The sequence below is a fragment of the Callithrix jacchus genome, chromosome 2 (genome assembly GCF_049354715.1).
Source record: "Callithrix jacchus isolate 240 chromosome 2, calJac240_pri, whole genome shotgun sequence".
Lineage (NCBI taxonomy): Eukaryota > Metazoa > Chordata > Mammalia > Primates > Cebidae > Callithrix > Callithrix jacchus.
This window is the reverse complement of record NC_133503.1, coordinates 108,101,255-108,115,340: the sequence shown is the minus strand read 5'-3', so window position 1 is coordinate 108,115,340 and position 14,086 is coordinate 108,101,255. Positions and strand designations below refer to the sequence as shown.

The 14,086-nt window shown below is 33.5% G+C and overlaps 1 protein-coding gene across 3 annotated transcripts in view; it reads right to left on the bottom strand.

Annotated features, from left to right (window-relative positions):
- The window catches only part of SLCO4C1 (solute carrier organic anion transporter family member 4C1), a 62,354-nt gene that overhangs the window by 23,574 nt on the left and 24,694 nt on the right, over positions 1-14,086 (bottom strand). For all 3 annotated transcript variants that reach the window (XM_002744741.6, XM_054252101.2, XM_035291169.3), the window contains 5 exons: positions 13,663-13,845; positions 5,669-5,765; positions 3,893-4,014; positions 2,210-2,316; positions 38-182 (listed from right to left, as the gene is read on the bottom strand). In XM_002744741.6, coding sequence (XP_002744787.2) covers positions 38-182; positions 2,210-2,316; positions 3,893-4,014; positions 5,669-5,765; positions 13,663-13,845 — 654 coding nt within the window. The remainder of the gene's footprint in view (positions 1-37; positions 183-2,209; positions 2,317-3,892; positions 4,015-5,668; positions 5,766-13,662; positions 13,846-14,086) is intronic.

Sequence of the window (14,086 nt, the reverse complement as noted above, 5' to 3'; positions counted from 1 at the left end):
AATTTTAGATTAAGTTAAAATAAAGAAAATGTTTTACCTCCAAGAGTAGCTGCAAAGCTGGGTGTCAATCCAAATTGATTTTCTATAAATTTAGGTAAAAATGTAGCAAATCCAGTAGTAATTAAGGCTTCTGAAGAAGTTGACAGAACTAAACACACAAAGACACCATTCTTCATCAAATTCTAAAGAAAAAAATACAGTTCCTCAAATGAATAGCTATGATTAGACTGCAAAGTACAGAGTTAGAAGGTTAGCATGGCAAATTTTTAATAAATGTAATACAATAATTTATAAAATTTCATCATTTCCTCTAGAACAAAACTATAACAATGGATAATAATTAGATTTACATATAAATGATGAGAAAATTTATATGTGGAATACATAGAAAATTGATAGATGATCCCTCAATATGGTGGTTATGCATTTATTGCATTCAAAGAACCAGGGAAAGAATGTAGAAGCCTTCTTGGAAAAGTTCCCTTCCCCAATCTTACTGTAAATCTTCACACTATAAATCTACCACCTATTTGGTGTTTTATTGTGTTTTGAATTCCTATGTCCAGTAAACAAAGAATTTGAGTCTATGAGCACAGATGAGAATGGTCTCTAAATATTAAATTCATAGTATTGTTCCATGATTAGACTCAGCAATTAAGAACCTTAGAAACACAGTTAAGCAACTTTAAATAGGTGTCTATATGGCTAGACCTCTCAGAATCTTATTTATTTACAAAGGGAAGTTTGGAGGTTAACTATGTTAATATATTCAACCAGATAATGAAAACAAAATTATAGTTCTCAAATATTAAATGCCAAAAAATTTTTCATAAAATCAAGCAAAACACACACACACACACATGCACGTCACAAAGGAGCAAGATGAGAGCATTAGAAGTCAGAGCCACATAACCTAAGACTGACAAAGGGAGGGAAAGTACCTGAAAATATGCAATAATTTAAAATAATTAAAATAATATTTTTTCAAATTGTCTTCAGATTGAAAATAATGGATTCTCGAGAAGAATTAATGAAAAGAGACATATACTTCAACATAAGTCTAAATAAATTTCCTGTAATCAAAGATAAATGAAAAAACTTACCAACATACAGATGAAAAGAATAAGTCAGAATCACACTAACATGAAACTTCTCAAATATAACTCAATTAAGTAGAAAAAAACAAACAATATCCATAGACTATTGGGGATAAAGGGGAATGATCCGAAAGTATTCACCTAGTCAAATATATTATTCAGACATTCAATGATATCTAGGCAGTATCTTATCTAAGGAAAACTAACAATAAAATCTTGAATTCATAGAGATTGAAACCAGAATAGAGATCTCTAAGCAGGAGGACATAAGGATTAAAAAAAGTAATGGTAAGTAGTGACTCTCAATAGTAATGCTAGTTAAAGTTTATAAGATAAATTAAATAGAAATAATGAAATATAACAGAACTACTATAAGAGAAAGTAACGATAGTTGCAATTAAAGCACAAACAATATCAGCCAAACACAAGAATGCGCATGTATGGTGGGGAGAGTTGAAAGATGGGCTAAGTGGAGAAGTAAAAACATTTTAAGGTTTTTATTTGACAAGAAGCCAAAAACGATGAAAAACAAACAACTTCACCTTTTGAAAAAGTAAAATTATAAAGTCCCTTATGAATAAAACTTTTATAACACTATATAGAAAGAATACTTTTCTGCTGAGTACAATTGAATGGACCATAACACTTTTGTTCTTTAGCGTCAAATTCAAAACAAGTTACCATTAACTACCTCTTTCACAAAATAAAAATATTGTTTCAGAATTTTCAAATATATTTACAATTCAGTGATAATTGACAAATCAATTTCATAAGGAAAATGTCATGGAATAATGGGCTATTAGTATTAACAAGGAATCAGTGAATATTGATACTGCCAATAAAACAACTCATGCTCTTTCAACCATTCTACCCTGGGATAGTTTTCATTTACTCAAAGGACAATAAAACTGAATCCAAAGAGTTGTTTATAAGAGCTCAAACTATTGTAAATAAGCAAAAAGTGTATCATGAAAAGATGGTGTGTGTGTGTGTGTGTGTGTGTGTGTTTACGTGGGTGTTTATATGTATGCAATCATATGTACATGTGATTGCGTGTGTGTATATGTGTGTGTATAAGACGGAGAGAGAGACAGAGAAGAGTTTTATTTTACCTTTAGAGCAGCTGGAAAATCTTTAATACTTTTTCCAAATTTCTCATCTATATTACTACTAATCTGATGAGCCTGGGAGGTTTTTCCAGCTTGAATCTCTGCTGTCCCTAAAAAGAAAAAAACAATAGCAAATGAACTTGCTCTATCACTTTATTCCTTATGTAAAAAGTGCTTACTTTTTAATTGACCTAGACTTCCACTAGCATAAAAATGCTATAACATAAGAGGCCAATTCTTCTCTGTCAATAAAATTGTTCAATTATCTATGTCTGTAATCAGGATACCCCAAGAATGGTATTCATTACCACTTGCTGAGGAAGTTCCAGCCAATCTAAACATTAAAACGAGACAATTTTGCTCCAATCACGTATCTATGCTTTGCATTTAAAATCTCTTAACATTTTTTCTTCCTTTCATGTGGTTCTCTTTTTGATCCTTTAGATATTAAAGTACTTTTGTGGCTTTTTTCCTCTGCTCTCTTAATCCTAACATGCTTGACAAATGAAATATTTACCATCTTATTACCATGTCCCTTGGATTTTTAATAATGGTACTGCCAATAAATCTGAAAAAATAGTCAACATATGGAATTATAACTGAATGGCTCAGGGTAGAAATAAGTTAATGAGTCTACCTACTCATAGTCTGTCAGATTTTCTCTTGCCCATTCCCAAAAGGTAATCATCTATCCTGTTACAAATAACAGTGTAAACAACTAAATACCTTCAACCTAAAGAAAAATACTTCTACAGATATGTATTTTAACTTCATCATTATACAGAAGCAAGAGCTCTTAGACAAAAATTAATATTCTTTTTTATTAACCTTTTCTTGTTATATAGAGTGTTTAGTACTTAAGTCAGGCGTGGTGGCTTATGCCTGTATTCCTAGCACTTTGCGAGGCTGAGGCAGGGAAATCGATTGAGGTCAGGAGTTCGAGACCAGCCTGGCCAACATGGCAAAACCCCATCTCTACCAAAAATACAAAAATTAGCTGAGTGTGCTGGCACATGACTGTGGTCCCAGCTACTTGGGAGGCTAAGTAAGGACAATTGCTTGAACCCGAGTCAGAGGTTGCAGTGAGCGAAGATCGCATCACTGCACTCCAGTCTGGGCAGCAGAGAGAGACTGTCTCAAAAAAAAAAAAAAAAAAAAAGCCAAAAAGAACAAAGAAGGAAAGCAAAGAAAAAGAAAGAAAGAAAGAAAAGGATGTTTAGTATTCACATACAGTAAAAAAGTAAATAAGTACACTACAGAATGACTTTGGTGATAATTTTTTTAAAAACAAAAGCACTTGCAAATTTAACTACAAGTAATTAACATGAATCATTTAAAGCAGAATGAAATGAACAACTAATTGAATGCAAACTAATAGTTTAAAAGATACTGTAGCTTGCATACACATAAAGCAGAATTCCAGATAAAACAGAAACACATTTAGTAAGTACTAAGAAGGTGAATATTCATAGTTTCATTATCAATTGGAAATTGGAAAACCCTATGAATATTAAGATTGTTACCCAATATTTTCTAGAATGAAGAATATTCGAAAGTTTACATAGGCAGATACTTGAGATTCTATAAAACAAACTGGGTGAATCTATAGTTCTTATTAATCATATAGAAAATAACAACTGGCCTACAATTAATAAACCTCTCTGGTTTTAAAGAAAGCAAGTTTACCTGGTAAATGTTTTGGAAAGCAAGAAAAAGGTATTATTAAAGACCAAGCAAAGATCCATGATAGAATAAATCCAATCCACCAAGCTCCCAACCACCGTGGATCATCCTCAGTGACCTCAGTACTATATGATAGAAAAACAAAAGGTAAAAGTCAACTCTACCTTATTAATTAAAACTCAATTAAGATAATTACATACTTTACATTTCAAATTCATCTAATAGAATATTATAATATCCAACATTTTAATGGTGCCATTGTGAAGAATCAGAAAACAGGTAGCAGGCATAAATGAGAGTTATAAGAATAATGGTTTACAAAATGTTTAAAAATGGCAAATATGACATAAAATTTTAAAATTCTAATAGTAAATTGAGAACTGTTTCGAAAGATACATAGAATTTCTCAACATTCTTTAACTTTGGCTAAATTTTCTTCTCTACTCTGTCAAATTAAATATATATCACAGCAATCACTGATCTATGTTAAAAGCCCAGTGCTTCATTCAATTAGTGCATTTCTTTAATGTAAAATTATTCTTAAAGTGACTTTATTTATCTATTTATTTATTTGAAATGGTCCCAATCTGTCACCCAGGCAGGAGTGCAATGGCATGATCATAGTTCACTGCAGCTTTGAACTTCTGGGCTCAAGTGATTCTCTCGTCTTAGCCTCCCAAGTAGCTTGTAAGCTACTATAGATAGAAGGCACTCCTGGCCTCAAGTGATCCTTACATTTTGACCTCCCAAAGAGCTAGGATTACAGGAATGAGCCACCATGCCCAGCCAGGGTTCTTATATTTTAATATACTTTGACCCTTTCCAAAAATACACTAATCCTACAATTCATTCCACTAAAATTAAAATGTCCTTAAATCTCTGGGCTTACTACTTCAAGAGTTCTTCTGCATGCCTTTTTAAAGGCTGTGAAAGATTAACCTAGGACTAACAGTTTAGAGAACAAATCACATACCTATGACCACATTTTTGTGTTCACTGCAATACAGTGAATTGCAGTGCAGGTCACGTACAGAATTGTACAGTTACTATTCCCTGTGGCAAAATGAAAAAAAATGACCTCAGCAAAGGCACAAATTTTTCTAACCGAAAAACTGAGAAGGTAACTAACTCAGTGTTGAATTCTGGAGTCAAAGAGATCACTTTAATCTATGCCTTAGCCACTTACCAACCTGTGCGTATCAACTATTATTAAGTAAGATAGCATGTAAAAAACATATGTAAAGGACAAACAAATATTACCTATTATTATATTATTATCTTCATTGTCATTGATTTTAAAATAGTGTAATTGTGATCTCTATGGCATTATCAGAGTTACTATGGAACATTTTCTGATGATAGTAATTCTGATAATGCCATAGAAGGGAGGAAGGGAGGAAGGAAGGAAGGATTACAGACTCTTGAGACTCTCCAGACTATCTAGTCACAACTAAATCTATGGAAAATATTGTTAATTTCTATTGAATTCTTATTTTTGAACAATGCATGAGGTCCTAAACATGTGTTTTTTAGAATTTCACCAGATGATTTTTATTAAACATCCTTATTTACAAAAATATGTTATTATAATAAAAGATGGTATGGCATTGATCCAAAAGGCAATACAGCCAAATATAAGAATTATTTGTATTCAGTTTTGTTTCCTGAATAATTTCTCATGCTATACTGAAGGAAGTACTGTGAAAATGTTCTGTCTATGATGTTGGCTTGATTAAAATAAAATAAATTTAAATAAAAGAAAAATAGATACTGCCTTGCCTTTCACCCATAGCAACATCAATGTACATGGTTAGCAGCTGTCCTCCCAATACATAGCCAATAGCAGGGCCTAAGATTGACATAGCGTAACCAGTTCCTAGAAGAAGAACAAAGACATTTAATACAGTTATATGTACAACCTCACTTTGCAAATGTTTCACTGTAGAAAAATTTAAACAATGAAACATATCAAAATCACATGTATTTTCACTAAAACAATACCATTTGAATCAATAGTTAAGTCAAGGAGCCTAAAATATACAACTCAGGGTAAAAGCTATTTGTAGTAATAATTAGAACAAAACTAAAAATTACAAATCCACGGAAAGTGTTGGTAACTGGTGGTAGAGGTAGTATATCTACTATTTATCCTTTACTGACAGTGATCATAAGTGCTGTTTACAATATCATGGAAGAAAACAATGAGAAGCCTTTTCCACTCTGCACGACTCAGAATTCTTTATTTTGCACTACAGCAGCTGACTTCAAATCTGGATCTGCTGAGAAGTCTCTTTCTTAAAAGTAAGCCATTAGTTTAAACTTTTTCTCTTAGGAACTTTCCCCATTTTTACTTGTAGTAGAATTAAATGACGCTTATTTCTATCTGTGAAATATTTTAAATGTTGCCATATATAACTAAATTTTTATAAAACAAAACTTATTTGACCACTCATGTATTTTTATTGTTGTTGTTGTTTATTTAAGTTTCCCAGTATCTTGGAAAGTCTGTTGAATCTAGTTTCCCTTTTTTCCTTTTATTTTTTAGTTGACACATAACCATTGTACATTTTAGAGGGTACAGAGTTATGTATCAATACATCTATAAAATGTGTAATGATCAAATCACACTAATTAGCACACCCATTACCTCATACATTTATGATTTGTGCTGGGAACTTTCAACATCGTCTCTTTTAGCTTTTTGAACATATGCAATAAGTAACGGTTAACTATATCCAATCTATATTGCTACATAGAACATTAGTGCTACATACCTCCCCTTCCCATATCTTTCCCAGCCTTTAATAACCATAATTCTACTCTGGAATTCTATGAGCTTGTTTTTTTTTTTCTTTTTAGCTCCCAGATATTAGTGTGATCATGCAGTATTTATCTTTTGTGCTTGACTTGTTTCATTTAGCAGGATATTCTCTAGGCTCATCCATGTTACTATGAATAACAGGATTCTATTTCTTTATGGCTGAATAGTATCTTATTGTATATATGTTTCACATTTTCTTTATCTATTCTATATCTCTTGATGAATAGCTTGATTCCATCTCTTAGCTATTGTGAAAAAACGTAAGGATACAACTATCTCTTCAATACACTGATTTCCCTTCCCTTGGATCTTACCTAATAGTAAGATTGCTGGATCATATGGTAATTATACCTTCAGTTTTTGAGAAATCTCTATACTATTCTCCATAATGACTGTACAAATTTGCATTCTCACCAACAGTGTATAAAAAGTTCTCGTTTCTCTGCATCTTCACCAGCATTTGATATTTTGTCTTTGTGATAATAGCTATTCTAATTGAGGTTAGATAATGTCATTGTGACTTTGATTTGCATTTCCCTGATCATAATTGATGTTGATTATTTTTTCATATAACTGGTGGCCATCTGTATATCTTATTTAGAAAAATGGCTACATAGAGTCTTTGCTTATTTTTTAATTAGATTATTTGGACTTTTTCCTCTTGACTTGTTAAAGTTCCTTAGATATTCTGGATATTAGTCCCTTGTTGGATGAACAGTTTGCAAATAATTCCTCCTGTTTTATAGGTTGTCTCTGTGATCTGATGATTGTTTCTTACACTGTGCAGCAACTTTTTAGCTTGATATAGTCCCATTTGTCTTGTTTTGTTTTTGCTGCCTATGTTTTTTCAGTCTTAACCATAAAATTTCTGCCTGGACCAATTAGTAAAGTGTTTCCCCTATGTTTTCCTCCAGTAATTTTTGTATTTTTGAGTCTTACATTTAAGTCTCGAATCCTTTTTGAGTTGATTTTTTTTATATCATGTGAGATAGAGGTCTAGTTGTATTGTTCTGCACACTGATAGCCAGTTATTACAGCACCATTTATTAAAGAGTCCCCAGTGTATATCCTTGGTATCTTTAGTAAAAATCAGTTGGTCATAAATACATGGATTTCATTCTGGGTTCTCTATTCTGTTCCATTGATCAATGTGTCTGTTTTGATACAAACACCATTCTTTTTAGTTACTAAAACTTTGTTGTATAATTTGAAATCAGACAATGTGCTGCTTCCAGCTTTGCTCTTTGTGCTCAGGATTGCTTTGGCCATTTGGCATCTTTTCTAATTCCATATGAATTTTAGGACTGTTTTTCCATGTCTGTGAAAAGTGACATTGCAATTTTCATAGGGATTGCACTGAATCTGTAAATTGCTTTGGGTAATACAGTCATTTAAACAATATTCACTCTTTGAATCCATGAGCACAGGATGCCTTTCCATTTTTTCTGTCCTCAGTTTCTGTCATCAATGTTTTGTAGTTTAGTTTTTCTTTAACAATTCTCACCTCCTGAGTTGATATATTTTTTTTTTTTTTGAGACGGAGTTTCGCTCTTGTTACCCAGGCTGGAGTGCAATGGCTCAATCTCGGCTCATCGCAATCTCCACCTCCTGGGTTCAGGCAATTCTCCTGCCTCAGCCTCCTGAGTAGCTGGGATTACAGGCATGCGCCACCATGCCCAGCTAATTTTTTGTATTTTTGAATAGAGACGGGGTTTCACCACTTTGACCAGGATGGTCTCAATCTCTTGATCTCGTGATCAACCTGCCTCGGCCCCCAAAGTGTTGGGATTACAGGCGTGAGCCACTGCGCCCGGCCTCCTGGGTTAAATTTATTCCTTTGCATTTCTTTGTAATTCATAATCCCATTATAAATGAGACTACTTTCTTGATTTCTCTTTCAGCTAGTTCATCATTGCCGTAAAGAAACACTACCAATTTTTTATGTGACTTTGTACCCTGAAACTTTACTGAAATTATTTAATAGTTCTAAGAGTTTTTTGTCATTGGAGTCTTTAGATGTTTCTACATAAGATTATGTCATCTGTGGAGAGAGACAATTTGGCTTCCTCTTCTCCAATTTGCATGCCCCTTATTTCTTTCTTTTGCCTAAGTGCTCTGAATAGAACTTCCAGTACCATGTTGAATAAAAGTGATGAAAGCGGGCTTTCAGCCAGACCTGGTGTCTCACGCCTGTAATCCCAGCACTTTGGGAAGCCAAGGAGGGTGGATCACCTGAGGTCTGGGGTTCAAGACCTGCCTGGCCAACATGGTGAAACCCTGTCTCTACTAAAAATACAAAAAATAGACATGCATGGTGGTGGGCACCTGTAATACCAGCTACTTGGGAGTCTGAGGAAAGAGAATTGCTTGAACTAGGGAGGCAGAGGTTGCAGTGAGCCAAGATTGCACCACTGGACCACAGCCTGGGCAACAAGAGCAAGACTCCATCTCAAAACAAAACAAAAAGAAAGTGGGCTTTCTTGTGTTTCAGTTCTTAGAGGAAAGGCTTTCAGCTTTTTCCCATTCAGTATGTTAGCTGTGGGTTTGCCATATATCATCTTTATTGTGTTGATGTACATTCCTTTTATACTTGGGAATTTTCATCATGAAGGAATGTTGAATTTTATCAAAAACATTTCTGCATCTATTGAGATGATCATGTGATATTTTTTGTCCTTCATTCTATTTATGTAATATATCACATTTATTGATTTCCATAAGATGAACTACTTCTTGCATCCCTGAGATCAATTCCATTTGATCATAGTATATTACTTTTTGGTGTGCCATTGAATTTAGCTAGCTATAACTTTGTAGAGGATTTCTATATCTATGTTCATCAGGGATATTGGCCTGTAGCTCCTCTTTACATTCTGTCTTTCTCTGGTTTTGGCATCAGGGTAACACTGGCCTTAGAATAAGCTGTTAAGAATTCTCTCTTCAACAATTTGGAATAGTTTGAAAAGAACTGGTGCTAAGTTCTTCTTTACAAGTTTCATAGAATTCACCAGGGAAGCCATACACCCTGGGCTTTTGATTCTTGGGAGACGTTTTATTATTGATTCAATCTCATTACGTGTTATTTAACCAAGTTTTCTATTTATTCCTGGTCAAATCTTGATAGGTTGTATGTATCTGGGAAGTTATCCATTTTCTATAGGTTTTTCAATTTGTTGGATGTATTTGTTCACAAGACTAATAATAATCCTTTGTTTTTCTGTGGTATCGTTTGTAATGCCTTCTATTTTGTTTCTGATTTTACTTATTTAGGTCTTCTCTCTTTTTTTTTTAGTCTAGCTAATGGTTTTATCTTTTCCAAAAACCAATTTTTATTTCTTTGATCTTCTGTATTTTATTTAACTCTCATTTAGTTCTGTTATGGTCTTTATTATTTCTCAGCTTCTACTAATTTTGGGTTTGTTTTGTTCTTGCTTTTCCATTTCCTTGAGGTACATTATTAGGCAGTTTATTTGAAATCAATTTTTATGACATAGGTGTTTCTTGGTATAAACTTTTCTGTTAGCATTACTTTCTCTGTATCTGATAAGATTTGGTTTATCGTATCTCTACTTTCATGTGAATTCCTTAATTTCTTCATCAACATATTGGTTATTCAGGAGCATATTTAATTTCCATGTATTTGTACAGTTTCAAAAGTGCCTCATTGATTTCAAGTTTTGTTTCATTGTAGTTTAAGAATATATCAATATTTAAAAGTTTGTTGAGACTTGTTTTGTGGCTTCATATGGTCTACCCAAGAGAATGTTCCATGTGCTGAAGATAATAACATGTATCCTGTAGCAGTTGGATAAAATGTTCTGCAAATACCTGTTAGATCAATTTGATATACACTGACATTTAAATCCAATATTATTCACTGATTTTCTGTCTAGATGATCTTCCCAGTGCTAAAAGTGGGGTGTTAAAGTTCCCAACCGTTATTACATTGGGGTCCATTTCTTTAATAATACTCGATTTATATATGTGTATTCTCTGGTGCATATTCAGTTATAATTGCTATATCTTCTTGGTGAATTTATCAATTTGTAATTATAAAATGATATTCTTGTCTCTTTCTTATATTTTTTGACTTAGACTATTTTGTCTAATTTAAGTATAACTTCTCCCACAAACTTGTGGTTTATAATTACACTAAATATATTTTTTATCCCTCCACTTTCAGTCTAAGTGTGTTTTACAGTTGAAATGAGTTTCTTCTAGGCAGCATATGGTTAGATATGCTTTCTTAATTCATTCAGTCTATGTATATTTTCAATTAGGAAATTTAAACTATTTATGTTGAAGGTTGGTATCATTGATAGGTAAGGACTTCTGTCATTTTGTTGTTTTCTGATCATTTTATACATGTTTTGTTCATTTCTTCCCCTTTTGTTCTTCTTTGTAGTTTGACAGTTTTCTTTCTTTTCTTTTTTTTTTTTTTGAGACGGAGTTTTGCTCTTGTTACCCAGGCTGGAGTGCAATGGCACGATCTCGGCTCACCACAACCTCTGCCTCTTGGGTTCAGGCAATTCTCCTGCCTCAGCCTCCCGAGTAGCTGGGATTACAGGCATGCGCTACCATGCCCAGCTAATTTTTTTTGTATCTTTAGTAGAGATGGCATTTCACCATTTTGACCAGGATGGTCTAGATCTCTTGATCTTGTGATCCACCCATCTCGGCCTCCCAAAGTGCTGGGATTACAGGCTTGAGCCACTACACCCGGCTGACAGTTTTCTACAGTGATAACATTTGAGTCCTTTCTTTTTCTTGAGTATCTTCTCTGCCATTGAGGTATATATTTTTACTTGTGTTCAGGATGGTAATTACCCCTTTGCTTCCAGATGTAGGACTCCCTTAAGCATTTTTGTAGGCTGGTATAGTAATGATGCACTTCCTCAGTTTTTGCTTGTCTGAAAAAGACTTTATTTCACCTTTATTTCTGAAGAATAGCTTTCCTGGATATAGTATTTTTGACTAACAGCTGTGTTCCCCCCAACCCCCAGACCTCTGCCTTTGAGCATTCTTAAATATTCTCTCCTGAACTATAAGGTTTTTGCTAAGAAATCTTTCTGATGGGAATTCTTCCATATGTGACTTGATGCTCTTCTCTTGCTATTTTCAGAATTATCTTTTTCTTTGACTTTTGCCAGTTTGAATGTAATATACCTTGAAAATGACCCTTTTGGGTTGAATCAATTTGGGAATCACTGAGCTTCCTGTATCTGGATGTCTAATTTCTCACCCACAACTTGGGATGTTTTCAGCATTATTTCATTATATGGATTTTCTATACTTTTTCCTATTTCTTCTCTTTCTGTAATTCTTAAAATTCAAATACTTGTTTACTTAATAGTGCCCATATGTCACATAAGCTTTCTCTCTCTTTTTTTTTTTTTCATTTTGTTTTCTTTTTTTTCTGACTGGGTTATTTCAAAAGACCTCTCTTCAAGATCAGAAATTACTTCTGTTTGATCTAGTCTATTGTTAAAGTTCTCAACTGTAATTTTTCCTTCAACTACACTTGTAATTTCATTGATTTGTTTCATCAGTTGCATGATTTCTGTTTGGTTCTTTTTAATGACATCTATCACTCTTGAATTTCTCTTTCAGATCATGAATCGTTTCCTTGATTTCTTTGTATTGTTTATTTGAGTTCCCTGGTATCTTACCGAGTTCCCTGGTATCTTACCGAGTTTCTTTAAGACCGTTAGCTCAAATTCCTTTTCAGGCATTTCTCAGATTTTTTCCTTCTTTTGGTTCTGTTACTGAATAATTATTGTATTTCTTTCAAAGTGCCATGTTTCCTTGCTTTTTCATGTTTTACTTTTTGCTTGTTACTATACGGATGTCTACACAGCTGGAGTAACAGGCACTCTTCCAATTTTATTGAGTAGTTTTCACAGGTTAAGACATTTTTCTATAGATATATCTATGGAATTGGTTGGGTAGGTACTCTTTGAGTTTGATTCTGGGTGGGTGTAGCAGTGCAGTCTCCATTTAAATACTCTGGCTGTAATCAAGGCCAGTGGTATCTGTGAGTTCCTCAGTGTCTTAGGCTGCACTGAACATACTGTCTTCCGAATACTGTGGAAATGAATCTCCTACGTTATATTAACAGACTGATAAAGAGAAAACTCATACAAAAATGAAGAATGTAATAATTAGATGTAGGGCTGTACATTGTCTAGTTAGCTTTACGTTGCAGGAACCTATAAGAAGGAATTTACAAGAAACTTATGCTACCAGGAATTAGATCACAAAGGAAAAAAAAATTGAGTCATATATGTGTGTATTGTTTGTGTGTATATATGGGTTTATTTGAAATGGAAAATGCCATAGAGTATCTGGGTACTATCTTATGGTTTCTTTTGTGGACTGAAAGTCAATATAGGATATAATAAATCACATAGGATGGCAGAGCTGAATTTTTACGCCTTGTAGAGATTCACTTCTATGTCCCACATCTGTGACAAATTTAGACTTTGCCAAAGGAGTAAAGAGGTCCTTGGAGTAAGGTAATGCAAGCCAAACCAGGTACTGAAGGTGAAACAAATTTTTCAGTTGGGAGCTAAATTTGAAGCACCTCATAAGCCAAATGGAGTGTTTATAGAGGTTTTCCTTCAGAGGTTTCTACTTGGTTCATTCTTTGGAATACTCTGTTACCCAGAGATTCAAGTGATCTAGAGAGAATGTTGCTTAAGTGGCTCTTCCTATTCTGCAAAGTAGCATGCCCAGAGCAAAAAATACAGCAGTGCATCAACAAAAATTATTATGATTTATATTTACTGACATTATATGGCAGAAAATAAAACAGAAGGAATACTGCATTTATTTACTAGGAATGCCTATGGAATTACAACTAACTTTTTAATAAGCCTATGATATACTTTACTTCTAAAGTAAACAATAATAAGATAAAGTGAAACTCAGACAGTTTAGAGAGGAAACTTACCTATATAGAGAGAAGATTTGTGTGTGGGCACAGAATCATCAAGAAACGCTGTTCCCAGAGTATAGAGAGGAGTTCCTCCTGCCCCCAGCAATAGTTGTCCCAAGATGAAGACGTACAAGTAGTTAGAAAGTGAAGAAGTTGAAGAGGTACAACTGGTGCTATTCCTTGTTGTTATGCAGGTGTCTTTGAGGAAAAATAAAACAAAATTGTGAATTTATAGAAATTTAGCTAATACTTTAAATTTCTATCATATAAATTATATTTGCCTAATATAATATAACATTATTTATTTCTTCTAATCATTTTGCTTTGATTTAAACTACTGAAAAATACATGAAAAGAAAAATATACTTTCTTACCTCAGCCTGCCCTCACTTTATGAAGGTAAACCCCTAATTGTCTCTGTCAGTTAGATGGGAGTAAC